The 26,837-nt window shown below is 45.1% G+C and overlaps 1 protein-coding gene across 1 annotated transcript in view; it reads left to right on the forward strand.

Moving 5' to 3' along the window:
- ITGAV (integrin subunit alpha V) overlaps window positions 1–26,837 on the forward strand; it is a 78,397-nt gene that overhangs the window by 41,687 nt on the left and 9,873 nt on the right. Inside the window, exons 11-25 of the mRNA XM_056861201.1 lie at window positions 2,793–2,845; window positions 5,232–5,434; window positions 6,253–6,444; window positions 6,889–6,934; window positions 7,522–7,629; window positions 8,432–8,490; window positions 10,237–10,391; window positions 13,495–13,632; window positions 14,064–14,131; window positions 17,173–17,320; window positions 20,834–20,926; window positions 21,151–21,230; window positions 22,968–23,048; window positions 23,159–23,264; window positions 24,327–24,485. Of these exons, the coding sequence (XP_056717179.1) occupies window positions 2,793–2,845; window positions 5,232–5,434; window positions 6,253–6,444; window positions 6,889–6,934; window positions 7,522–7,629; window positions 8,432–8,490; window positions 10,237–10,391; window positions 13,495–13,632; window positions 14,064–14,131; window positions 17,173–17,320; window positions 20,834–20,926; window positions 21,151–21,230; window positions 22,968–23,048; window positions 23,159–23,264; window positions 24,327–24,485 (1,689 nt within the window). The remainder of the gene's footprint in view (window positions 1–2,792; window positions 2,846–5,231; window positions 5,435–6,252; window positions 6,445–6,888; window positions 6,935–7,521; window positions 7,630–8,431; window positions 8,491–10,236; window positions 10,392–13,494; window positions 13,633–14,063; window positions 14,132–17,172; window positions 17,321–20,833; window positions 20,927–21,150; window positions 21,231–22,967; window positions 23,049–23,158; window positions 23,265–24,326; window positions 24,486–26,837) is intronic.

A 26,837-nucleotide genomic window follows, 5' to 3' on the forward strand; every position in this document is an offset into this window, starting at 1 on the left:
GATTTGTACCGGAGAGGTGCATTATTGTTATCTGGCCAAATATATCTAAAGTCAGTGAATTTACTTTGACGTAAGAGTTAGTCTTTTTTATTTTTGTAATCAAGTCACAGCTGACTTATGGTGACCCCGTAGGGTTTTCAAGGCAAAAGACATTCTGAGGTGGTTTGCCATTGCCTGCCTCCACGTCAAGACCCTCGTATTCCTTTGAGGTCTCCCATCCAAATACTAGCCAGGGTCAGGGCTGAGAGTGTGTGACTGGCCCAAGGTCACCCAGCAAGGTTCCATGGTGTGAGTCAAGTTTATTAATACAGTCAACTGACCAATCACATGCCAACACATCAAAATTTCCAGATACAATAGTTTTGCACCACAGAATCACAGACTGTTTGTACATATAAAGGTGTAAGGTCAATAAAAGCAACCCCTGGTTAAAATTATCACATTATAATAGATAAAATTTTAAAATATTCTAACAATCATTAATAAAGCTCTGTGTATTTTAATAGCAACAGCGCAGAACTTGGCAGTTTGGAGCGTAAGCTGAGGGTCTTCTCCTAATAGGAGCTTCTTTGCCAAAAGCTCAACTGACTCGTCAGGGAATTTACCAAGTAGGGGGGAAATAAGCTTTGATCTAACTTTGTGGTAGAATGGGCAACATATCAGTGCAGGTTCGATGGTTTCAATGTCCCTACGTGGCGTGAGTGGGGATTCAAAACTGGGTTTCCCAGGTTCTAGTCTGACATCTTAACCACTACACCACGCTGGCTCTCCAGAGTTAGTCTGCAGCAGTCAGACAAATGTTCTGTTCTATGGATTGTAAACAGTAGCACTCAAACCTTTTAGAACAGGCCTTTGACTCTAGGAGCTAACTCCAAAAGTTAGGAGTCAGTTTTAAAGTTGCCTTTTGCCATCTGGATGCCACTGAAAATGACATCCCTGTGGTTAACTTTAAACACATACATCAGTAGTGATGTGAAACTACTCATCACATGAATCGGAGCCATCCCACAATGAGTCTTGGTACTCCTGCTCCATGAAGGTGAAGGGCCGAGGCTCTGCAGCAGAGCATCTGCTTGGCATGCAGAAGATCCCAGGTTCAATCCCTGGCATCTCAAGTTAAAAGGATCAGTTAATAGGTAATGTGAAAGACCTCAGCCCAAGACCCTGGAGACCCACTTCCAGTCAGAGTACACAGTACTGACCAGCGTGGTGTAGGGGTTAAGGGTGGCGGTTTGAAGCGGTGGAGTCTGATCTGGAGAACCAGGTTTGATTCCCCACTCCTCCTCATAAGCGGTGGAGGCTAATCTGGTGAACTGGATTTGTTTCCCCACTCCTCCACACGAAGCCTGCTGGGTGACCTTGGGCAAATTACAGCTCTGTTAGAGCTCTCTCAGCCCCACCTACCTCACAGGGTGTCTGTTGTGGGGAGCAGAAGGGAAGGAGATTGTAAGCCGGTTTGAGTCTCCCTTAAATGGTAGAGAAAGTCGGCATATAAACACCAACTCTTCTTCTTCTTGATAGACCAATAGTCTGACTCACTAGAAGGCATCTCCATGAGTACATGCTATTGGCAGCTGCTAGTGGGGAGCAAGGAATCTCACTGTGGCCCCAATTTATATTAAAGGATGTGCTGTTCAGTGGTAGCAGCACGGTGAGAGGAATATCGATTGCAGAGCTGAGAAGTTTCAGAGCAAAAGTCTATAATCCATAATACAGAAGAGTCTCCATATTCATGATGAGCTTCTCTAGTCCCAGAAAATAGATGTCTAAGCCTCTCCCACTGCAACTGAGGAGCCGGCCTGGCCGTCTGTGTTGTGTATCCTTAGGCTTCTCTGTTCTGCATTTAGAAATAAATTTTAGCAGAGAAACTCCTGATGACTGGTTAGAAAGGTCATTAGCCTGGGAGAGTGCTTTTCAGTTCAACAAAAGGAGCAAAATGCATTTCTGTGTGTAGCTGCTTGTGCGGAGGGGAGGGAACATTCTGTTTTTTCTGGCTCTTGTAGAAAATAACAGGTTTTACAGAGGAAGGAAAAAAGTGAAACAGGAAATCAACTGTTTTAGCAAACAAAATTTGAAATGTGCGTGGCAGGTGTAAGGGAACTTTTATTGGGCAACAGCAGAAAAAATGCTTAAGGGCCAAAACAGAACTGATGCTGGGAAATCCATGATTGTGTTCCAAGCATGTTAAAAAGGCCACTGCTGCTGTGTAAACCTCTGATTCAGATTGGGGTTGGGACACAGGGAGAAAAGGGGAGTTTGAACTTCCCCATATGGTTTTGTTAATCTAAGGTAACCATTCCACTCCCCCAGTTCTGTTTACAGGCTCAAAAGGAAAAAAGACAGGCACTTTCTCTTAGCTTGTCTTTTTCCCTGGCTCATGCTAAAAATAGTGTGGATGGACCTCTGATTCAGATCGGGGTTGTGACACAGGGCGGACAGCGAACAAGGCAGTTTGAACTTCTACCCCACATGTTTTCGTTAATCGAATCCAACCACTTCCCTTCCCCAGTTCTGTTTACAGCCCCTGAAAGGAAAAAAGACAGGCTACCTTCTTTTGTCTGTCTTTTTCCTTATCTCATGCTAAAAACAGTGTGGGTGGGATGTCAGTGTCATTTGTTTAAACTCTTCTTCCTCTCTGAATCAAAGCCACTCACAGCAGTTCTTAGCATTTCTTAAACATGGGGAAGCATTTTTAAAAGTGTCTTCAAATATTACATCTATTTCATCCTGAAGGTTTTTACTTCAGTATTTTCATCTAATGCAACAATTGTCTGTTTCATTTTGTCTCCCAGATGGCTGCATATTTTGGATATTCTGTAGCAGCCACAGATATTAATGGAGATGGGTAAGTTATGCTTTTTTGGGGAGGAATTCTGGATAGAGCTATCAGTCTTTGTAAGATAAAAATAGAATATTTGATTAACAAAGAGCAACAGGAAAGCCCAACTTTTTTGCTTTTTGCTGGCTTGTTCTGTTACATTCCTTGCATAGTATCTTATTCAAAACACTTGGCATGAACTTTTGAACAGTTCATGCATTACTTCTTCATCCTGTGAAGACAGCATACACAGCAGAACTTGAGATTGGGGCCTGTTTGTGTGTTTGTAAATCTAGAACATTGGTTCCCAAACTTTTCGGGCCACTGCCCCCTTGGTTCCACAAACTCAACCCCAGCGCCCCCTACCCTATCCTATAAAAATCATTATTCAAAGTAGGGGTTTGCATGACTCACTAAAGAAGATAATAACAATAGAATTTCAAAACAGTCACAATTAATTGCACATCTATTCAAAATCAAATTAAAACTTTTTAGTTGAAATTGATTCCACCAATTCAAAGTCTGGAAAAAAATCGGATAGTTTCCACCAAATTTGCCAGCATGGTGCCATAGCTTGATCTATTATAAATTAGTGAACAATACAGTTGAAGGGGGCCACCTCTAGCGCCCCCCTGCTACCCGCTTGCCTCTTAGTGCCCCCCTAGGTAATCCTACTGCCCCCAGGGGGTGGTTCTGCCCCCTTTGGGAACCACTGTTAGAAGATCTCAAGCACAGATCACCCATTATCACCCAGGTCTCCCTTTCAGCATGACTGTTTTCTTTCCCATCGTCCCTTATTTTTCATTCCCCTCCTGCAACATCCCCATTCCCTGAATAACGTTGAATCTGTCAGCTGCAACGTTTTGAATCAACAATGGCTTGCTTTGTAGAAGGTTTTAGCTGATTTTTATCACACTGCAACGGGATTGCTTTTATGGCAACACTGAAACTGGATTGCCGCATGTTGCTTTGGGGATCTTGTTTGTCAGACAATGGGAATGTGAAATGTTGGCCGCCATCCAAAGAGCTGTATGCAATGTGCTGTGAGAGCACAGAGGCTTTTCAGCAGGAAGAAGGCTCTTCTGGCAGAAAGTCTTTTAGTCATTCAGAGCCACCCAAAAGCCCAAGATCTGCCTCTCAAGTCCTGTTCTCTGCGCCTCTACCTTTAGAGGTGAGGCAGGTGGTGACAGGGCATTTTCTATGGTGGCCCCTCACCTTTGGAATGCCCTCCCCTTTGGTAGGCTTTCCTGGCACTTGCTTTCCTTTCCTTGAAGCACTTGGCTAAAACGTAGCTTTTGCCCTGACTTCTAGTTAGGGGTTTTTTCTTATCTTTTTAATGGTTTGCTTATGCTGCTTGCTTTTTTTATGCTGCTTGCGTGTTTTATGCTGCTTGTGATTTTCATTGTAAGCTGCCTCAAGCAGGACTCTGAAAAGGTGGCATAGAATCATCCTAAATAAATAAAAAGTCTGTGTGACCCTCTGAGTGGCGTTCCTTGAGGTATTAGGCATGGCATCTTGAGGGGGAAATTGGCAAAAGTATCATTTGTTAGTATCAGTATCATTTGTTAAACCCCTCTCCGTCTGTGATAAAGCCTTCCACAGACCCCCATCCTGTGCACAGGCAGAATCCCTTGGCATATGTGCAGAGAGCTTTTTTGTTGTTGTTGCAGTCCCACCTCTTATAAGGGGTGTGGGTTACTACTTATTGACAGAATTAAAAAATATAGCTCTGATATTCCAATATGATCATCTAATATATGGACACTCCGTTCTTGAACCAAAAGCATAGAAACAAAAGTGTAGTCCCTAACGATGGTTGTGATCAGTTTGAAGCCAGGCACTTCTCGGTCTCGTGGATTTCAAAGGATAAGAAGCTAAGCATTGACGCGGGAGCTAGTGGATTAGCAGTTATCCAGAACACACCACCAGAACTCCTTGGCTTTGTAGTAAACAGTACTCGTTTATTTTTACAGTGCACAGATAAAACCAACCATCACATACACTTACTCCACTATACTTCCCGACACAGAGTAATTATCATACAGTCTTATATACATGTTCAGCACCAGATACCAATTAGGCCACCTGCAGACCTGCCCACAGTATTGCATCAGCCTACTGCCTTAATCTGGTTTGCTGCAGTTCACTCTGGAACCTCCAAGGCTCTTGCTGCCTCTTGCATCAGTATAGATGTCCCAGATCTGACAGCTATCTGACAACTGTCTCTGTCAAACTATTATGGTCAACTTGTATCTCTGACAAGCATATGCTTAATTCTCACACTGAAATCAGTAGGCCTTAGAAGTGCCCGGATTGTGGCTGTCTGTGATGTGAGCCTGTGTTTCTGAAAGCAGGAAGGGTTGTGTGTGTGTGTTCTTTTTTTTTGCAGTGGTTGAAAGACTTTTTTTTACAGCTACACAGATTTGCTTATAGGAGCCCCACTCTTTATGGACCGTGGTTCTGATGGCAAACTTCTAGAGGTGGGCCAGGTGACTGTATATCTGCAGCAAGCCTCTGGAGGCTTCCTCCCCACGAAGCTGAACGGCTTTGAGGTCTTTGCACGATTCAGCAGCTCCATCGCACCTCTGGGAGACCTTGACCAGGATGGCTTCAATGGTAAGGCATAATTAAAACATAACTTGGTTCAATTGTCTCACTGCTATACTTAAGCAGCTTACAGCAGCGTTCACTTCAGGCCAGTTGCTAAATCCGGCTGTCCGCTTTACACCCAGAAAGCAAGATTAGATGGCCCTTAGTCTGATCCAGAGTTCCCCAGCATGGTGCCTATGTAGGTTGCCAGGTCCATTGAAGTCCATCAGCTCAGAAGGGTATAACTCTGTTTAGGATAGCTTGTTAGACATCTCAGCAAAACACTATATTGGTGCTTTTGGGTAAGTGTCTTCCTTAAAACTGTGTGTGTTAAGTGCTGTCAAGTTGCTTCCGACTCATGGTGACCTTATGAATCAATGTCCTCCAAAACATCCTATCCTTAACAGCATTGCTCAGATCTTTCAAATTGAGGGCCGTGGCTTCCTTTAAAGAATCACTCCATCTCTTGTTGGGTCTTCCTCTTTTCCTGCTGCCCTCAACTTTTCCTAGCATGACTGTCTTTTCCAGTGACTCTTGTCTTCTCATAATGTGACCAAAGTACGACAGCCTAAGTTTAGTCATTTAGCTTCTAGGGTCAGTTGAGGTTTGATTTGATCTAGAAACCAATTATTTGTTTTTTTGGCAATCAATGGTATCGGTAGCACTCTCCTCCAACACCACATCTCAAAGGAATCTACTTTCTTCCAATCAGCTTTCTTCATACATTTTCTTCATATATTTTGGTAAATACAGTATGCTTCACATATGTTTGTTTCTATCTGGAGATCCCAAGAATTCCTTTTTTTTTTTTTCTTGTTTTCTTTCTATTTTCTTTTTGGTCTAAGACATTGCAGTATCTGCTCCTTACGGTGGAGAAGGAAAGAAAGGGATGGTTTACATCTACAATGGGAGAGCCACAGGTCTGAATGGAATACCATCTCAAATCCTCGAAGGGCAGTGGGCGTCTCAAACCATGCCCCCGAGCTTTGGGTACTCGTTGAAAGGAGCCACCGACGTGGACAATAACGGCTACCCAGGTGACATTTCAATGATGAGAAGGTGGTTTCCGCTGACCCTGAATTTCATCAAAGTGCTTGATTCAAAGTCACATGACAACAGAAAGGGTTTAGTACAGGGATGTCGAACTCATTTGTTACGGGGGCCGGATATGACATAAATGCCACTTGGTCAGGCCGTGTGATGCCTCGGCAGCCCAGATCGAGAGGGGTGGGTGGCTGTCTCAGCTGGCTCACGGACCAGATAAGAGATCTCAAGGGGTCAAATCTGGCCCGTGGGCCTTACGGTTGACACCACTGGTTTAGTACATTTGGATCTTGTTTATATCTCAGTTTAAATAAAAACAATGTTTTGGAGGAAAGGGTGTCTTTCAGTCTTATATGCTGGGGGCATACCAATGATCAGAATAGGACCCTTAAAAATTAAGAAACTTCCAAACCTGTATTAATGTATTTTATTTTCAGACTTGATCGTTGGAGCTTTTGGCGTCGACAGAGTTGCCTTATATAGGTAAGAAAGCTTCCGAAAAGTAAAAGCAGAAAGCGTGGTGATATTCGCATTGCAGTAGTAAACTTAGTGAAGTTCATCTTATTCTATCAGGCCGTATTAGGGTAAGCAGGCAGCAAGGAGAACTTTAATGTTCCAGGATGCTTTGTTCTCCTAGCCCATCAAAAGGATAAGGTGTGGGGAGATCTCTGCTTCATGGAAGAATGACCACAAAAGTCTCACAGGGGTATTTTGTGAGATTTTGGGTACGCATGTATACATACACATGAAATCCATTAAGGTCAGTATTGTCCACTCAGGCAGGCAGCAGTTGTCCAGGGTCTCAGGTGGAGATCTTTTCACATCACCTGATCTTTATAAGTGGAGATGCTGGGGACTGAACCTGGGACTTTTGGCGTGCCAGGCACATGCTCTACCGGTGAGCCGCACCCTCTCCCAGGCCGTAGACTGCATCTGTTATAATATGTCTTATTAGTCTGTCATCCTATTTTAAGGGAATCAAGTATTTTAAGATATCCCGCATAGGATTAAGTCGAAGTGTTCATATGTTGTTTTTGTTTGTTTGTTTACTGTTCGTTTTTTTTAAAAAGGGCCCGGCCAGTAATTACTGTAAATGCGGTGCTAGATGTTACCCCGTCCATTCTCAATCCAGAGAGCAAATCCTGCGACCTGTATGAAAATAGCCAGAAAGTTTCCTGGTAAGAAAACTTGCTTTTACTTTCGAGTATCTGAAATTAACGTTTTAAGACTGGCTAACGGAGAAAGGGCCTCTTCCGGGGGTGGGGGGGAATTAAGAGAGAAAGTTTGAATTAAATGTGTTTGCTTCTGTACATTTCCAAAAGTGGAAAGATGCATAATATCTCTGTAGGGAGATGCATGGATGCATGCAAAGGTTGGGGAAAGTCTTGCCTAGGAATTTACCACCTTCTAAGTTTCCCCCAGCCCTGATTTGGATGGCCCAGGCTAGTCCAATCTCCTCAGATTTCGGAAGCTAAGCAGGGTCAGCCCTGGTTAGTTGAAGAAGAAGAGTTGGCTTTTATATGCTGACTTTCTCTACCACTTAAGGCAGAATCCAACCGGCTTTCAATCACCTTCCCTTCCCCTCCCCACAACAGACACCCTGGGAGGTAGGTGATGCTGAGAGAGCTCTAAGAATGCTGTGACTAGCCCAAGGTCTCCCAGCTGGCTTCGTGTGGAGGAGTGGGGAAACAAATCCAGCTCACCAGATTTGCCTCCGCCGCTCATGTGGAGGAGTGGGGAATCAAACCCGGTTCTCCAGATCAGACTCCACCACTCCAAACCACCGCTGTTAACCACTACACCATGCTGGCTCTCTTGGATGGGAGAGCACCATGAAGTCCAGGGTCACTATGCAGAGGCAGGGAATGGAAAACCACCTCTGTTCATCTCTTGCCTTGAAAACCTCAGTGGTTGCATCTTGGCATGTCATCCCTAAACGATAGGGTTTTTAAAAAACTATTCTTTAATTCTTTCCAACAGCTTTAAAGTGAAATTCTGCTTAAAAGCTGATGGCAAAGGAAGCCTGCCCAGAGAACTCAGTAAGTACTGTGTGTGTGTATGTATGTATGTATGTATGTATGTATGTATGTATGTATGTATGTATGTATTTAAAGGTTCTTACTTTTCCCTGTTACCCCACACTGTTTTCCTGACCTGATATGGCCCAGGGATGGGTGGGAGCTATCGGCCCATTTATTTATTTATTTAATTGGTTTTGTATCCTGCCCTCACTCCCCAGCCAAAGCCAGGCTCAGGGCGGCTCACAACTTGTAATAAATACAATAAAACAGGATAAAATACAATAAAATCCCCGAAAACTACATAGTAGAAACAATCAATAATTTAACAATTAAAATAGCAGATGGCCCTCACAGAAAAAAATAGGCGTCGCTGCAGGGCCTGCAGGCAACCAGGTCCCCCATAAATTCCAGTAACGTAAGGGGAGGGGGTAGGGAGGCCAGCATAGATGATAAAACTGTAACCTAGAAGGGTATAACTGTGCTCGGCATTGCGCTGTTATCCCGGCCCCCTGGCTAAAGTGGTCGGCCAGGGCATGCTAGAAATCAGCACCCATGAACTTGAATATATTGGTCGAAGAACCCACCAGTAGATGACTAATGGACAAAGTTGGGGGAGGGCAGAGGGGTGGTTGGGAGAACAGAAGAAGTCGAAGAAGGCCAAGCAAGAGAATAAGTGGCTCCTGGGCCCAGCTGCTGCAACATCTGAAGGGGGATTATCTTTTACATCATAGCGCTGAAATGCTTAAAGGCCTCCTTTGCATAAACAAGCTGTTTCTGTGCTGGACTGTTACAGCCAGGAGTTCCCATGACTGAATGTTCCTTCATACAGAAAAGTTCCCTGCTTATTAAAAACATAAGACATTGGAGAAGCCTAGGCTAGAGTTCTGCTTCCTGACAGCCTCGCTGGTTGAGACCCCAGCTTATCCCCTCGTCTGCCCTGCCACGTGTGGGCACCAGGCTTAAGAGGAGCCACTGAGAGGACAAAAGCAACATTACGCCTTTCTAAGTCTGCTACAAATTGTACTGTAAGATTCCTAACATATGAAGCAGGGCGAGAAACTAGTGAGAGAGGTTAAGAGTTGAGAGAGTTGGCCGCCACTGGGGGGAAACAGAGGGTGTCGGGGACTTTATGCCCGTATCTTATGCAAGATGGAAGGGGAGTAACGAAGCACTTGGAATCAGAATAGTAGAAGAAGCAGAAGAGTTGGTTTGATATATGCCAACTTTCTCCACCACTTAAGGGAGGCTCAAAACCGGCTTACAATCCCCTCCCCTTCCCCTCCCCACAACAGACACCCTGTGAGGTAGGTGGGGCTGAGAGAGCTCTAAGAGAGGTGTGACTAGCCCAAGGTCACCCAGCTGGCTTCATGTGTAGGAGTGGGAAAACCAACCCAGTTCACCAGATGAGTGTCTGCCGCTCGTGTGGAAGAGTGGGGCATCAAACCCGGTTCTCCAGATTAGAGTCCACCGCTCCTAACCACCGCTCTTAACCACTACACCACACCGCTTCTCTCACATTGGACATGTGTTGGACTGCTGATTGGCTAGGAGCAGCCAGCCCAAGGTCAAAAACCGTTAGCAGCCCGCACTTTAGCGCTCCTAACCAGTCAGCTTCTCCGCCTCCTGAAGCTCTGACTTAAATCCACTTGGATTTAAGGGCACTGGGTCCCTTTTCCCTCCCGGACTCCACCTAGCTCCTCACCTCACTGAGTAACACAAACGTAACCATTCCTTATCTAAACAGATCTTTGCCTCTGTTGATAGCTTTCCATGTGGAACTTCTGCTGGACAAGCTCAAGCAAAAAGGTGCCATAAGGAGAGCCCTCTTTCTCCACAACAGGCAGTCCGGCCATTCGAAGAACATGACCGTCCTCAAAGGAGGGCGGATGCACTGTGAGGAGCTGCTAGCCTTTTTAAGGGTAGGTGACCATGAACCTCATTCGTTCTCAACATTGGCTCAACCTTTCTGAGGCCCACCGTCAGGGACGTGCAGACTAATGCTTATTTGTTCGTTTTGATTTTGTTGAAATTTGATTGGAGAACCACAATAACAATATGCAATTACAGCAACTAAAAGAAGCAGAAAAAAAAGACAATCTTCGTGATTTAAAATACAATATATCTATATACACAATAAAATAACAACCGGATTCCTACACTATAGCTTATTTCTTTGTCTTCATATTCATCGTTCCATCCTGACGGAGCACAATGCTTTCCCCTTCCTCACCCTTATTTATAAAATTCTCTGTTTTATTTATAGTTTGTGACCATAACTCATCTAAACTTACTGTATCTCTGTTTTTCTGAAATGTTAGCTTAATTAAAACATATATTTCTTTAACCAGCCGTTCCTCTATCTTTGGAGTCGATTTTTGTTTCCAATGTCTGGCAAAGGTCGTTCTAGCAGCAGTTACTGTATTTTTCGCTCCATAAGACGCACCTGACCATAAGATGCACCTAGTTTTTAGAGGAGGAAAACAAGAAAAAATATATTCTGAATCAAATGGTGTACTGCCCCTGGGGCATCCCAGGCAGCGCAGAGCACTTTCAAGACCCCCCCGCCCGGCTTCTAGGGACTCCCTGGAAGCCCGGGGGGGTCTTTAAACTTCTCCATGCTGCCATCCCAGGCAGTGCAGAGCACTTTCAAGACCCCCCCCCCCCGCCCGGCTTCTACGTACTCCCTGGAAGCCCGGCGGGGGGGTCTTTAAACTCCTCCGCGCTGCCATCCCAGGCAGCGCAGAGCACTTTCAAGACCCCCCCGCCCGGCTTCTAGGGACTCCCTAGAAGCCCAGCGGGGGGTCTTCAAACTCCTCCGCGCAGAGCAGTTTAACCTCCCCCCTCCGTCCAACAGCTGAGCCTCAGGACCAGGAAGTGCGGGGGGAGGTTAAACTGCTCTGCGCTGCCTGTCCAGGCAGCACAGAGCAGTTTAAAGACTCACCGCCCCCATTCCCGGGGCTCCCTGGGCAGGCAGCGCAGAGCAGTTTAACCTCCGCACACACACCCCGGCGCTTCCCGGTCCCGAGGCTCAGCTGTTGGGCGGGGACCTGTTGGAAGGGAGTCCTGGGAAGCGCGGGTGGAGGTTAAGCTGCTCTGCTTCCTGGGCAGGCAGCGCAGAGCAGTTTAAAGACCCACCGCCTCCCTTCCCGGGACTCCCTTCCTGGGCAGGCAGCGCAGAGCAGCTTAACCTCCACACACACACACACACAGTGCTTCCCGATCCCGAGGCTGTGCTGGGTGGCTGGGAGGGGCCTCCCCCAGCTGGGTGGCGGCGTCCCAGCCAGCTCCCGGGGTGGCCCGGCTCCGCGCCCCGCTGCCACTGGCTGGAGGCTTTTAAGCCGGCTCCCGGGGCGCATGGGCTCCGCGCCGGGCTCCCGCTGCGCTTGGCGGCTGCTGGGAGGGGCCTCCCGCCCCCCATCTGGCTGGCGGCTTCCTAGCTGGCTCCCGGGGCACTCCGGCTGTGCTCTGGGCTGCCAGGGCCGGGGCTCCCAGGGTCTCTCGCAGCTTTGCCCTTCTCCCTGGGGGGCGGATTCACACACATTCGCTCCATAAGACACACAGACATTTCCCCTCACTTTTGAGGAGGAAAAAAGTACGTCTTATGGAGCGAAAAATACGGTATCATATGTAGCCCCATACAAAGTTGGTCTTTAGTTAGATTAGGTACCAGGTTTTTTGTTTTGATTTTTATCCCACCCTCAATCCCCAGCCAAGGCCGGGCTCAGTTTGGTTTTGGCCCACAAAGACTTTTGTCTTGGGAAGGGTTTTATACATAAATTGGAGAAATGGCCCATTTGGCTGGGGAATTTAAGAGTGGTTGGATGCTCTACTGACTTCAGTGGGACTTGAAGGCCATAAAAACATGTTTCTTTCTTTTCGAGGTGGCTTAGGGCAGAATCTTGACTTTAGACTAGCCACCATGGACTTACTGTTTGATTTGTAGCACTGCAAATGGCACTTCGTATAAGTATTAGTGCCAGTTAATTTCATCTCTTTGAGAAGCACATTTTTGCTTTAGATAATCTGTAAAACACTATGTTGTGTATTATGATAGATTCTTTGGATGCAATCCAGAGGTTTTTAAGTTTTATTGAAAACCAAGGGTCTTCAGCACACAGCAGTTGCTCCATTCATTTCAATGGGACTTGAACTTTTTTTGTGGATTGTGATCCCTATTTTTTTCTTCTGTGAAGGCTCCCTGCTTTTTTAATGCACACACACACAACACAGACACACACACAACACAGTGGCTGACCTTTTTTTAAAAAAAATCTGTCTGTTAAAAGAGTTACCCTTCCCATTAAAGTGCTGTTCCCAGTAAAACGGTAGATAGTTTTGAGGAAGCTAAAATGATTCAGCTGAGGCTATCGTATTTTGGTCACATTATGAGAAGTCAAGAGTCACTGGAAAAGACAATCGTGCTAGGAAAAGTTGAGGGCAGCAGGAAAAGAGGAAGACCCAACAATCAGCAATGCTGATTCTATGAACTTAAACAGTTCATGAGAGGGAGGGCATTGTGGCCATCTTCTGGGCATGGAGTAGGGGTCACTGGGGTGTGTGTGGGGGAGGTAGTTGTGAAATTCCTGCATTGTGCAGGGGGTTGGACTAGATGACCCTGGTAGTCCCTTCCAACTCTATGATTCTATGAACAAGCGATGGATTGACTCAATAAAGGAAGCCATGGCCCTTAATTTGCAAGCTCTGAGCAAGGCTGTCAAAGATAGGACATTTTGGAGGACATTGATTCATAGGGTCGCCATGAGTCGGAAGCGACTTGGCGGCACTTAACATACACAGTTTTAAGGAAGAATCATACCCAAAAGTACCAATACAGTGTTTGCTGAGATGTCTAACAATGCTATCTTAAACAGAGTTATACCCTTCGGAGCTGATGGACTTCAATGGACTTAGTGAATTTACAGTCCAATCCTGAACATAATTACAACCCTCTATCAGTGAGCAATATTATTGTTGTTGTTGTTGTTGTTTTATAACGCTGATCTCATTTTTGGTTCATTTCAGGATGAATCTGAATTTAGAGACAAGCTTACTCCTATCACCATATTCATGGAATACCAGTTGGATTATAAAACAGCTTCAGATTCTACTGGTTTACAGCCCATCCTCAACCAGTTTAGTCCTGCGAACATTAGCAGACAGGTACAAAATTAATAGATTTATTTGTGAAATGACTGGCTTACCCTTTTGCACCTGCAAATTCTCCTGAAGTTGATTATTGTGACCATTCTTAGAAATAGGCCTATTTAGTCTGAACGATTTACCAGAGAGGGGTTGTGTGGGGCTAGGAGCAGTACGGTCTCAGAACAAGGTGGTTTTTAACATAATAAGTTTTTCCCTGTATCATTGGACAGATACCAGTACATATAACCTTGTAAAACTCCTTGGAAGAAGGTTGGGATAGAAATGTGATAAATTCCCCACTGTCTTCTCAATTTAGACTTTAAAGGAAAAATAATTCTTCATTATATGCTTTTCTTTTTCGGTGGTCTGCGAGGGAAGGGATGGGCCAGCTTTCCACTATGAAAAACTGTTCTTCCTAAGCCTAAGTCAATTTCTTTCTTTAAATTTAGGCTCATATTCTTCTGGACTGCGGTGAAGACAATGTCTGTAAGCCAGATTTGCGGGTGCAAGTCAACAGGTAGAGTCTTAGCAGGAGAGCCAGCGTGGTGTAGTAGTTAAAAGCGGTGGTTAGGAGTGATGGACTCTAATCTGGAGATCTGGGTTTGATTCCCCACTCCTCCACATGAGCTGCAAACACTAATCTGGTAAACCAGGTTCAATTCCCCGCTCCTCCACATGAAGCCAGCTGGGTGGCCTTGGGCTAGTCACAGTCTCTCAGCATCACCTACCTCCCAAGGTGTCTGTTGTGGGGAGAAGAGAAGGTGATTGTAAGCCGGTTTGAGTCTTCCTTAAGTGGCAGAGAAAGTCGGCGTATAAAAACCAACTCTTCTTCTTAACAGTTGTGCAAACAGCAGAGAATTGAGTCTGAAGCCAGTCATAGCATGCATTTCACCTTGTGTATGCATATCTATATTCTAGGGTTAGCTAAACTTGTTGCCATGCGAAAGAACATCTGAAATGTGGGATATTGAGCTCTCTTCCTATGGCCCTAACAGCAAACTACATGTTACATGCTAACATGTTTTGCAGTGCCCAAACACCTCTTGTTAAAGCAAGCAAACTATTCTTGGAAAAGGGGAATTCAGAGCAAGGTAGTGGTGGAGACACAGGGCTGCATAACCTTTTCATCACTGTGATTTCTACCCCCAACTGTAAATTCTTCCCAAGTGCTTTTCTCCCTGCAGGATGTCAGACATATTTGCTCTCCCAAACACGTTTTAAATAGGGTTGCCAACCTCCAGGTACTACCAGAAAAAGAAGGCTCTGTGCTGTGCTATACTATACTGTGTAGTATAGAGAAGACAAAAACAGCACAAATTTCCAATGCAATTAAATATATTAAGTGCAAAAAGGTGTACAGTGAAAACACACACAACAAACAATATACACAAAATACAAAGGATCAAAAAGATAAGGTAAGTACTAAACTTTGCTTATCAATAACTTGACAATTTCTTTTACAGAGTTCAAACTTCCAGGTAAGTGCAATTGTCCAAAAGTTTTGAGGACCTATGTTTGTTGTATGTGTTTTCACTGTACACCTTTTTGCACTTAATATATTTAATTGCATTGGAAATTTGTGCTGTTTTTGTCTTCTCTAACCTCCAGGTACTAGCTGGAGATCGCCTGCTATTACAACTGATCTCCAGCCGATAGAGATCAGTTCCCCTGGAGAAAATGGCCGCTTTGGCAATTGGCCTCTATAGCATTGAAGTCCCTCCCCAAACCCCACCCTCGTCAGGCTCCGCCTTAAAAACCTTTGGTGGCAAAGAGTGACCTGGCAACCCTAGTTTTAAACCTTGTTTTGCAAAAAAAACAGCGATGGGATTGTGGAGGGAAGTATGTGGAATCGGGAAAGGGTGAACAGTTAAAGAGTTAGGCCCCTTCTCCTTTCATTGCTGCTTCTTGTGTTCTGAAATCCCCTCTCTAAAGAGGGGGAGGCAGTGTCAAGGCATTGTTACATACGTTTGCACAGAACCCAAATTTGGCCCCTGTACCATATTTGCCTTGGTTGCTAGGAATCACAGAGATGGTTCTGTGTGGTTTCATCCAGCAGAGGGCAGCACTGTTTTTGTGCATGTGTTTCAAGTCGTTTTCGATTTCGGATGGCCAAATTCTCCTGGGCGTTGGACAAGCTACAGCTGCCTAGACTGCCTCTTTGACACATCCCAGGCCAACATCCCTCTGCCTTGCTCCGGATCCCTCAGAGACATCTGGTTGGCAGCTGGCTGAAAGAGAAAGCTAGATCAGATGGGCTTTGATCTGATTCAGCCATGCATTTTTTAGGGGGTTCTTGAATGTAGAAAAGCATCTGTTGCATTTGGTCACCATGCTCAAGCTCTGAGATTGTGTCCCTTTTTTATGTGTAGGAGAGTCCTTTGTAATTTCCATGTGAAATTATTGTAGGGGTTCTCTAGGAGAAAGTTGCCACAGCTTTCTTTAATGTCATATACGCAAGCCTTACCTTTTCTACCATTGCAATTTTGTGCACTTCTCCCTTTCCCCCAGGAACCAGCCTTGTTCAGTTTGCCTGTCTGCTTTAGCAGCCATTGGTCCTGGCTTTCCATCCCCTTAGGTCTGCTGTAACTGGGATTGCTAACTCTGGGTTGGGAAATACCTGGGGATATTGGAGTGGGGAGAGAGAGAATTTGGGGAGATGAGGGACCTCAGCAGGGCATAAAGCCATAAAGTCCACCTTCCAGAGCAGCCATTTCCTCCAGAGGAAGCGATGTCTGTCATCTGAAAATCCATTGTAATTCCAGGAGGTCCCAGGCCCTACCTGGAGGTTGGCAACTGTAGCTGTAACACACACATTGGGGTACAATAACAATGCCTGCCAATCCCAGCTAGGCAGTAGTGTAAGAGATACCTTTTCCCCATGAGTCTTCCAATTAATGTAATTAGAGGAGGGGGTCCTTTCTGAGATGTCAAAAGAAACAGTACTAGAGTAAAAAGAGCAGGGCCTTAACAGTAGTGGCTCCGTCACTTTTGGAAATCCTTCCTAAACGCAGTTTTCACCATTCATCAATGCTTGAATTAAGCCAAGCAACGCGAACATTTTTTGTTTGAAGGGTTTTAACTTTTCAGTGGATGTTTTATCTTTTTTCCGTTTATTGTTTTAATTATTGTAAGTAGCACTGTTTTCGGTAAGAAGGGAGAGAGAGAGAGAGAGAGAGAGAGACATAATTTAATTTTTTAAAACATCCCTGTTGATTTGTTCCCATTCCCTCACTATGGTATTGATGCTGTTCATACAACGTTATTGTATCCGGCGGTACATGGCAGTTCTTCAGCTCTTGGTGTCAAAGAACTCTGTGTGTGTGTTACACTAAAAGAAGTAATTTATCAGGGATGGGCCTTTTTTCAGCATGTAATTTATGATTATCAGATATTTTTTGTAATTGTGTTGTAATTGAGTAGATGAATGTCCATTCACCTCTTCAAGGGCACTCTGCTAATCTAGATCAACGCTAGGGTGACACTAGGCCATTCGTTTAATGTAACTGAGCACGCTGTGATTTAGAGAGCTCTCTTCTCTTCCATGTTGGCCTTGGGCAGCGATCAGAAGCAGATCTATATCGGCGATGACAGTCCTCTAACTCTGATCGTAAATGCCCAGAATCAAGGGGAAGGAGCCTACGAAGCAGAACTCTTTGTGACCGTCCCTCCTCAAGCTGACTTTATCGGCATCGTTCGAAACAACGAGGTAGGTCCAGTAAATATTGCAGTCGCTCGGTGTATCTGTTGTGGTATAGCTGTTGGGATGCTAGGCCTTTATTCAGCATACTGTTGCTAACTCTTGGGAAATTCTGCAAGATTTGGGGGCAGAGCCTGGGGAGGGCAGGGTTTGGGAAGGGACCTCAGCGGGGTATAATGCCATAGAGTCCACCCTCCAAAGCACCCATTTTCTCCAGGGGAACTGATCTCTGTAGTCTGGAGATCAGTCGTCATTCCGGGTCGTCTCCAGGTCCCAAATGGAGGTTGGCAATGCTAATTTAGCATCACATTAAACTTTAGCGTGTTGTTCATCTTTATACTGAAACGTTTTTGATGTCTGGCTGATGGTAAAAAAGAATGTCTGGAAAATGACTATTTTGGCTTTGATGTGGGGCCTTGGCTACGGTAGCCAGCGTGGCCCAGAGCAGACAAGCATATTTGACTCGAGAAATCTCAATACTATCCGAGGATAGATGGACTAGATAGTTCACTGCTTCTTGAGAACTCTCATTGAGAACCAACTCTTCTTCTTTCTTTCTTTCTTTCTTTCTTTCTTTCTTTCTTTCTTTCTTTCTTTCTTTCTTTCTTTCTTTCGTCCGTCCATCAGCTAGTTAAATTTATAATCCGCCCACCCCAACCAAGACTGGGCTCAGGGCAACTCACATAAATAATAATTATCATAAAACACAATAAAACAGTTAAAACTGTGGTTAAAAAACAGCCCTGTACATCACGAAGCAATAATATATTATCCAGCAAGGCACAACTGGTATGATATATTGGCCACAGCAGAGCCTGCTCTATTCCACATCCCCAAAGATAGAATGATGCTGGGGCGGGGGGGAGTGGAGTGTGCATTGTAGGGAGGCCAGCATTGATGGAAAAAAAAACTTAGCTGGCCTCAACCATAGGCCTGGTGGAATAGCTCTGTCTTACAGGCCCTGCAGAATTCCCTACGATCCCGCAGGTCCTGGTCTCATTTGAGAGGCTCTTCCACCAGACAGGGGCCAAGGCAGAGAAAGCCCTGGCCAAGGCCAGCCGGACACTCTTTGGGCCCGGGACCACCAGCAGATTTGTATTTGAAGATCTTAATGTTCTCTGGGGAGCATACCAGGAGAGGCGGTCCCGCAGATACAAAGGTCCCAGACCGTATTTGAAGGAAGGAGGCTGTTAGACAAAGGGAGCCCACACCCTTCCCTTAAAGCTTCCTTGGTTTTGCCTTGACCTGCCGAAGCTATTTTAATTTCATCCGTTTAAGAGTCACAGGGCCCAGCATGAGGACAGCCAGCTGGACCTATAAAATAGGATGATCCGTACCTTAAACGGGGAGGGAGGTGTCTGCCTAGTAAAAATGCACAGCCTGCATGCAGCACACCAGGTTAGCTACTAAGACAAAGCTATTTCTGTTGAGGCGCTTCGAGCCACACATGTGGTAATTAAATTAATTCAGGCTCATCCTCTTACAGCTTGGGAAAGGCGCAGAGCAATCCCAGGAGAATAGCCCCCGTGTCTAGCGCTTGCTGTTCTCTTCCCAACATGGCAATAATTAACAGGGTTTTTGAAAAACTCAGTTAATTCCTCCAAAGATTCTGCCACTGGGAATGTTCCTCCTCCGAAAGCCTTCAGGATTACCTTCACAAAGAAGTAACGATTGTCGATATTACTATCTCAAACACCGTATCTGCAATTAAACAGTTTTGTACATTAACTGAGCAAAATATTTTTTGGTCGATTAACTTGACAATATTGCTGCCGAATTCATAGAACCGAGTTACTGTGTAATGGCATCATGCAAAGCTTTAATTAGTTTATGAAATGGGAAAAGACATCATTGACATAATGAGTTAGGCAGAAGCTTCGTTTAACTTGGGAGCCAGCGTGGTGTAGTTGTTAAGAGCGGTAGTTTAAAGCAATGGACTCTGATCTGGAGAACCGGGTTTGATTTACTGCTCCTCCACATGAGCGGGGAAGGCTAATCTGGTGAACCGGGTTGGTTTCCCCACGCCTACACATGAAGCCAACTGGGTGGCCTGGGGCTAGTCACAGCTTCTCTTAGAGCTCTCTCAGCCCCACCTACCTCACAGGGTGTCTGTTGTGGGGAGGGGAAAGGAAGGTGATTGTAAGCCGGTTTGATTCTTCCTGAAGTGGTAGAGAAAGTCGGCATATAAAAACCAACTCTTCTTGTGTGACTTTTCTGAATTTGATAGTGGCATTTCTGATTTTCATAAATTAGGTAGGGTCTCGATTCATACTTGATAATACTTTGCTGTATGTATAATATAATTGGAGTTAGAGTGAAGTAAGGACTGGTGGAATTTTATATGGCACAGCAGAATTTATTACTGTATAATGTTGAAGAGTCCCCTAGCACCTTAAAGACTAACAAAATTTCTGGCAGGGTATGAGCGTTCGTGAGCCGCAGCTCACTTCTTCAGATACTTCTTCAGAAAGCTCACACCCTGCCAGAAATTTTGTTAGTCTTTAAGGTGCTACTGGACTCTTGCTCTTTTCCACTGATGCAGACAGAGTAACACGGCTACCCATCGTGTATAATATTGAGAACAGATTTGCTCGAACAACTTAATTTGTTCTCTGTAAAGATCATTTCCCACCCAGATTGGGGGAAAGTATTCATTTAGCGGAGATGTCATGGGAGAGCAGAAGGTCCCAGATTCAATCCCTGGCGTCTCCTGTTAAGAGATCGAGAGCGGGTGATGTGAAAGGCCTCTGCCTGAGAGCTACCGCTAGTCAGAGTAGACATTGGATTGGATCCTACCGGGATTTTCGCCGGTTGGTGAAGTGTGGCAGTTTGTATGGGCCAACTTCCATTTGCTGGTCACCTTTTTGACCATCCATTTCTTCTTTTGTGTCAAAGCTTTCACCCAGCATGAGAGCCGGCGTGGTGTAGTGGTTAAGAGCGGTGGACTCTGATCTGGAGAACTGGGCTTGATTCCCCACTCCTCCACATGAGCGACAGACGCTAATCTGGTGAACCGGGTTTGGCTTCCCCACTCCTCCGCATGAAGCCAGCTGGGTGACCTTGGGCTAGTCACAGCTCTCTTAAGAGCTCTCTCAGCCCCACCTACCTCACAGGGTGTCTGTTATGGGGAGGGGCAACGAAGGTGATTGTAAGCCGGTTTGATTCTTCCTTAAGTGCTAGAGAAACTCGGCATATAAAAAAACCAACTCTCCTCTTCTTCAACTCTCTTATTATAGTCCCCATCCCACAAGGCTTTTCTCCATGCAGGTCCCATGATCAGCCGCACAGATTTTTGGGTGGGCAAAAGGGACTCCCTTCTTTCCTTTCCGCCAGTGGAAAAGCCTGTTGGATCCCCCATGATAGACCTACAGCAGAAGTCAGCTTCAACTAACTAGACTGAGAGACTTCTGTGTACATTGGAGGAAGTATATTTAGAACTTTCTATCTATGACTTTCTTTGGGATGATGAATCATGCTGTGCTGTTGTTGTTTTTTAAAATAATCACCTTTGTTCCCCTGCAGGCTCTAGCAAGGCTATCCTGTGCGTTTAAAACAGAGAATCAGACACGACTGGTCGTCTGTGACCTTGGAAATCCCATGAAAGCTGAGACCAAAGTAAGAAGGAGGAACCTACTTACTAGTTTGCTGCTATGTACGCAGTGAAAGGAAGGGTACATGGTGTATGCACCAAGCCTGTGTGTGCAGGGCAGCCAGTGTCTAAAGAGGGGCAGCACCACATTCTTGAATTTTGCCGGCTGGTGAAGTGTGGCAGTTGGTATGGGCCAGCTTCCCTTTGCCGGTCACCTATTTGACCTCCTGTTTCTTCTGTTGTATCAAAGCTCTCGGCAGGTCTTCATTTCAATGTCCACCAAGAGTCTGAGATGGATACTTTTGTGAAGTTTGATCTTCAGATACGTAGGTAAGGAGCGCTTACGTCACCTATGGGCCCCAGGAAGGTCGGAACAGAACCAGCTGGTTGAAATTAAATCGAAAGAGGTTTTGGCTAAACGTTAGGAAGAATGACAGAGTGGTTCCTCAGTGGGACACACATCCTTGGGAGTTGGTGGGCTCTCCTTCTTTGGAGATTTTTAAGAAGAGGCAATGCTGGTTCTATGATTCATTATGAATTTAAGCAGATTGTGAGAAGTAGGGCAGGTAGGGATGAGTCAGTGTTTGGCTCTCATGGCCCTTTCTTACATGCCCAGGGTAATGTCAGTCGCCCCTTTGGGTCAAAAAGCCATTTTCCTCCAGGCCAGATTGGCCCAGGGAACCTCTGGGCACAGAGCAGGGGTCTCTGGGGGAGTAGAGGGGAAGGTAGCTGTGAATTTCCTGCATTGTGCAGGGGGCTTGACTAGATGACACTTGGGGACTTTTCTAGCTCTATGTTTCTATGTTTTATCTACCTAGTTAATAACTGTGGAGAGCCAGCATGGTGTAATGGTTAAGAGCTGTGGTTTGGAGCGGTGGATTCTGATCTGGAGAACCAGGTTTGATTCTCCACTCCTCCACATGAACGGCAGAGGCTAATTTGGCAAAATTCAAACTGGCTTACAATCACCTTCCCCTCCCTGCAACAGATACCCTGTGAGGTAGATGGGGCTGAGAGAGTATGACTAGCCCAAGGTCACCCAGCTGGCTTCATGGGTAGGAGTGGGGAAACAAATCCAGTTCACCAGATTAGCCTCCGCTGCTCATGTGGAGGAGTGGGGAATCAAACCTGGTTCTCCAGATCAGAGTCCACCGCTCCAAACCACCGCTCTTAACTACTACACCACGCTGGTGTAGTAATATACAATGTCTGGATGTTTGAAAAACTGTGTGTGTGTGTTAAGTGCTGTCAAGTCGTTTCTGACTCATGGCGACCCTATGAATCAATGTCCTCCAAAGTGTCCTATCCTTAACAGCCTTGCTCAGATCTTGCAAATTGAGGGCCGTGGCTTCCTTTATAGAGTCAATCCATCTCTTGTTGGGTCTTCCTCTTTTCCTGCTGCCTGATTGTCTTTTCCAGTGACTCTTGTCTTCTCATAATATGTCCAAAGTACGACAGCCTCAGTTCAGTCATTTTAGCTTCTAGGGTCAGTTCAGGCTTGATTTGATCTAAAACCCACTGATTTGTTTTTTTGGCGGTCCAGGGTATCCGTAACACTCTCCTCCAACAACACATCTCAAAGGAATCTACTTTCTTCCTATCCGCTTTCTTCATTGTCCAGCTCTCGCACCCATACATAGTAATAGGGAATACGATGGCATGAATTAAAACTGTAACAATTAAAAAAAAGTAATCAGAAATGAGGCACTTTTCAGTCATCACAGGAATAACGCACTAGAAATACCATGAAGTATTAGATTCCCAGGAAGGTGGCTTGGTATAGCCCAGTCTCATCAGATCTCAGAAGCTAAGCAGGGTCAGTACTAGGAAGGGAGACCACCAAGGAAGACTCTGCAGAGGAAGGCAATGGCAAAACACCTCGGCTTCCCACTTGCCTTGGAAACCCTTTGCTGGGGTCATCCTAAGTCTGCTGTGACTTGATAGCACGTTATACAAACATTAGGTTCCCAGTATGATGTTGGAATATAACGACCGAGCCTTCCCTTTGATGGCGGGTCCTGGCTTGAATCCAGATGTTCTCTCTATGACGTTGTACTTTTTTTCCAGCTCCAACTTGTTTAACAACCTAAGTCCAGTGGCATCTTATCAGGCGGACCTGGCAATCTTAGCAGCTGTTGAAATCAGAGGGTGAGTCCTGAGTCTTGTGCCGCTTCAGTCAGGGGTTTATTTTCTGAACCGTGTAACAACTTCCACAGCTTGTTCAGTGTCTGACATGACTGTGTGTGTTCCTTATTCAGGGTCTCCTCTCCCGATCACATCTTTCTCCCAATACCCAACTGGCAACCCAAGGAGAATCCAGAAACAGAAGATGATATTGGGCCTCTGGTTCAACACATCTATGAGGTAAACCTCGCTATAGCAATGTAGGCCTAATCCTCCTTTTCTTAGAAGAAGAAGAGTTGGTTTTTATACCCCGCTTTTCCCTACCTATAAGGAGCCTCAAAGCGGCTTACAATCACCTTCCCTTCCCCTCCCCACAACAGACACCTTGTGAGGTAGGCAGGGCTGAGAGAGTTCAGAGAGAACTGTGACTAGAATCATAGAATCATAGAGTTGGAAGGGACCACCAGGGTCATCTAGTCCAACCCCCTGCACAATGCAAGAAATTCTGAACTATCTCCCCCCCCACCCCCAGTGACCCATACTTCATGCCCAGAAGATGGCCAAGGTTCCCTCCTTCTCATGATCTGCCCAAGATCATAGAATCAGCATTGCTGACAGATGGCTATCTAACCTCTTCTTAAAAACCTCCAGGGAAGGAAAGCTTACCACCTCCCAAGGAAGCCCCCTTCCAAGACTTGCCCAAGGTCACCCAGCAGGCTTCATGTGGAGGTGCAGGGAAAGCAACCCAGTTCACCAGATGAGCACCAGATTAGTGTCCGCTGGTCATATGGCAGAGTGGCAAATCCAACCTGGTTCCCCAGATTAGAAGCTACCGCTCTTTTGTTTTGTTTTTTGTTTTTTTGAATTTTTTTTATTGGTTTTTATAATATAAGTTTTCCATGTTAACAAACAACAATATACGTAGTATTAAAAACTAAATCATAGGTAATGTTGTTATAATTGTTTAAGTGCTAAATAAAAATAAAAAATAAAGGAAAATTTATTGACTTCCCCATCACCTCCGTCCGCCTCTTAATAAAGTATTCTATCCCATCGTGATATGGTCTGATCTTAATTATTCTTATATCTCAATTAGGTTTCAATCACATTATACTATCAATATAATTAATTACGTTTCTTTATGTTAACAATGTCATCTAGATCAGATTAAAAGGTATTCTTCCATTTTCCCCAGTCCTAGTTCTGATTAGAAGCTACCGCTCTTAACCACTACACCATGCTGGCAAAATCCAAAAGAGAATAGTCCCTTATGACCCACTTGCTTTTCTTTCTCCCCGCTAGCTCCGAAATAATGGCCCAAGTGCCTTCAGCAAGGTGATGCTCAATCTCCAGTGGCCGTACAAGTACAACAACAGCACCCTGCTGTATATCGTCCAGTACGAAATTGAAGGGCCCATGAACTGCACCTCGGATATGGAGATCAACCCGCTAAAAATTAAGGTAAGAGGAAGCTGTTTTGAAAATATTGGTGTGCTGAGCGGTCCTTTTTCCCTATATGTCTGAGCCGACATGGCTCATTATTAGTAATAATAACTGCAAAAAAATAATGGAAACGTCACCAGAGAAGGAGATATTAAGACAATCCAATGGGGTGTCAATTTGAGTACCTCTAGCGCTATATTTCTAATCACACCTGATCGTGTTGATATGACCACTTGCCCGTCACCTCCAGGTGACTGCGTCATCCTAAGCAAAGTTACTTTCTAAGGCCATTGAAGCGCATGTGCTTAGGAGGGTGTAACTGTGCTTAGGACAGATCTGTAAGTGAAGCAGCTTCCCCATGCAGGTGGCGAGATGCACTCCACCATCCCAAGACTTCATATTCCTTCCCTTGAGTGGGAATAAGGTAGAATGAAGGGGTGCCACCTGGACGGCACTTAACAGTATATTTGGGAACAAGTGCGCCGTCATGTTGGGGGTTTGAATGTTTTATTGAATGTTTTTATGTGCTGAATGTATTGAATGTTTTTGTGTTTTTAAATGATGTTACCCGCCCTGAGCCAGCATGCTGGGGAGGGCGGGTTATAAGTCTGAAAAATAAATAAAAATAAATTAGAATGGCATGTTGCCATTGTCGAAACGTGGAACAGTCAGCAGACTTAGTTGTATCTCAGCATCTTTTCTGGCAGGAGCTGGGAGCCTTCGCATTCAGATGCAGTAAGCCTCTGAATACCACTGCCAGGAGGCAACATCAGTGGGCGTGCTTGACCTCCATGCCCTGTTGGGTCTCCAGCGTAACTGGTTGGCCACTGTGTGAGACAGGATGCTGGACTAGACGGACCACTGGTCTGATCCTGCAGGGCTCTTCTTGTGGTCTTACGTCATGTTCAGGGCTTGGGATCTTATGGTGGCATTTTTTTTTAACAACAAAAGGGGGGGGAACTTAACCCTAAAAAACTAGAATAAGGTACCCTAAGGTCAAGCAGCAGGAAAAGAGGCAGAACCAACAAGAGATGGATTGACTCTATAAAGGAAGCCACAGCCTTCAATTTGCAAGATCTGAGCAAGGCTGTCAAAGAAAGGACATTTTGGAGGACTTTCATTCATAGGGTCGCCATGAGTTGGAAGCGACTTGATGGCACTTAACACACATACACAAGGTCAAGTATCAACATGAAACTTGGGGCTAATATTGGTACAAGTGATCTTATAAATGGTGTGTAATAAATTTAATTCAAACACAAATAAACAACTTATATACATTCCTGTATATAAGTTTTTTGTGTTTGTATTGAATTTATTAGACATCATTTATAAGATGACTTGTATCAATATTAGCCCCATGTTTCATGTTGATTCTTGACCTTAGGGTAGCTTATTCTGGTTTGTTTGTTTTTTTGTTTTAAGTCATGCATTCTACCCCAGGGTGTCCAACTCAATTGTTACGAGAGCTGGATATGACATAAATGTCACTTGGTCGAGCCTGGCCATACCTCGCCAGCCCAGATCGAGAGGGGGAAGTGTGGCTGCCTCGGCTGCCTAGTGGGCCAGATAAGAGCTGTCAAGGGGCCAGGAGGGGCCATGGCTCAGTGGTAGAGCATCTGCTTGGCATGCAGAAGGTCCCAGGTTCAATCCCTGGCATCTCCAGTTAAAGGGACTAGGCAGGTAGGTTATGTGAAAGACCCCTGCCTGAGACCCTGGAGAGCCTGCTAGTCTGAGCAGACAATACTGACTTTGATGGACCGAGGGTCTGATTCAGTATAAGGCAGCTTCATGTGGATCCGGCCCACGGGCCTTACGTTTGACACCCCTGTTCTACCCCATTCCTCTGTCTTTCTCTTAATCAATGAACTGTATATGATGCACTAAAGAGGGTGGGAAGAAAAGCAGGTAAAGCTCTGGTGGGACGTAACATTAAAAAGAATTAGAACTATATATTGTTTTAAATGGCTTGTTTTTTATATTGTGGTTTTTAATTATAAGCCGCCTCACACAGTACTCTGAAGAGGTGACACAGAAATACCCTCACGAAGTAAATATATGCAGCAATTTTGTGCCTTGGTATTCTCAATTCAAGAGTTGTATTGCCTGGAGTTCTATGTGCGATCCCTTGATTCGCACCTCCCTGTTCAGTAAATCACGTTTGTTTTTACAATTCTTTGTCAGATTTTTTGGGGGTTTTTGCTAAAGAAGTTGAAAAGACAGGCTTCATGTTTTCCACAAGCTTAGCTGAACAACAGGAAAAAAGTCTTGTTTTGGTTATGCCTGACTAAGGGCATTTTCGATTGTTCAGAATGCTAGTCTCGGCCTTCTCTTTAATCCTGGCCAGAGATACTTGTGTGGAATGCAAAT

Source organism: Euleptes europaea, chromosome 15, assembly GCF_029931775.1.
Source record: "Euleptes europaea isolate rEulEur1 chromosome 15, rEulEur1.hap1, whole genome shotgun sequence".
Taxonomy (NCBI): domain Eukaryota; kingdom Metazoa; phylum Chordata; class Lepidosauria; order Squamata; family Sphaerodactylidae; genus Euleptes; species Euleptes europaea.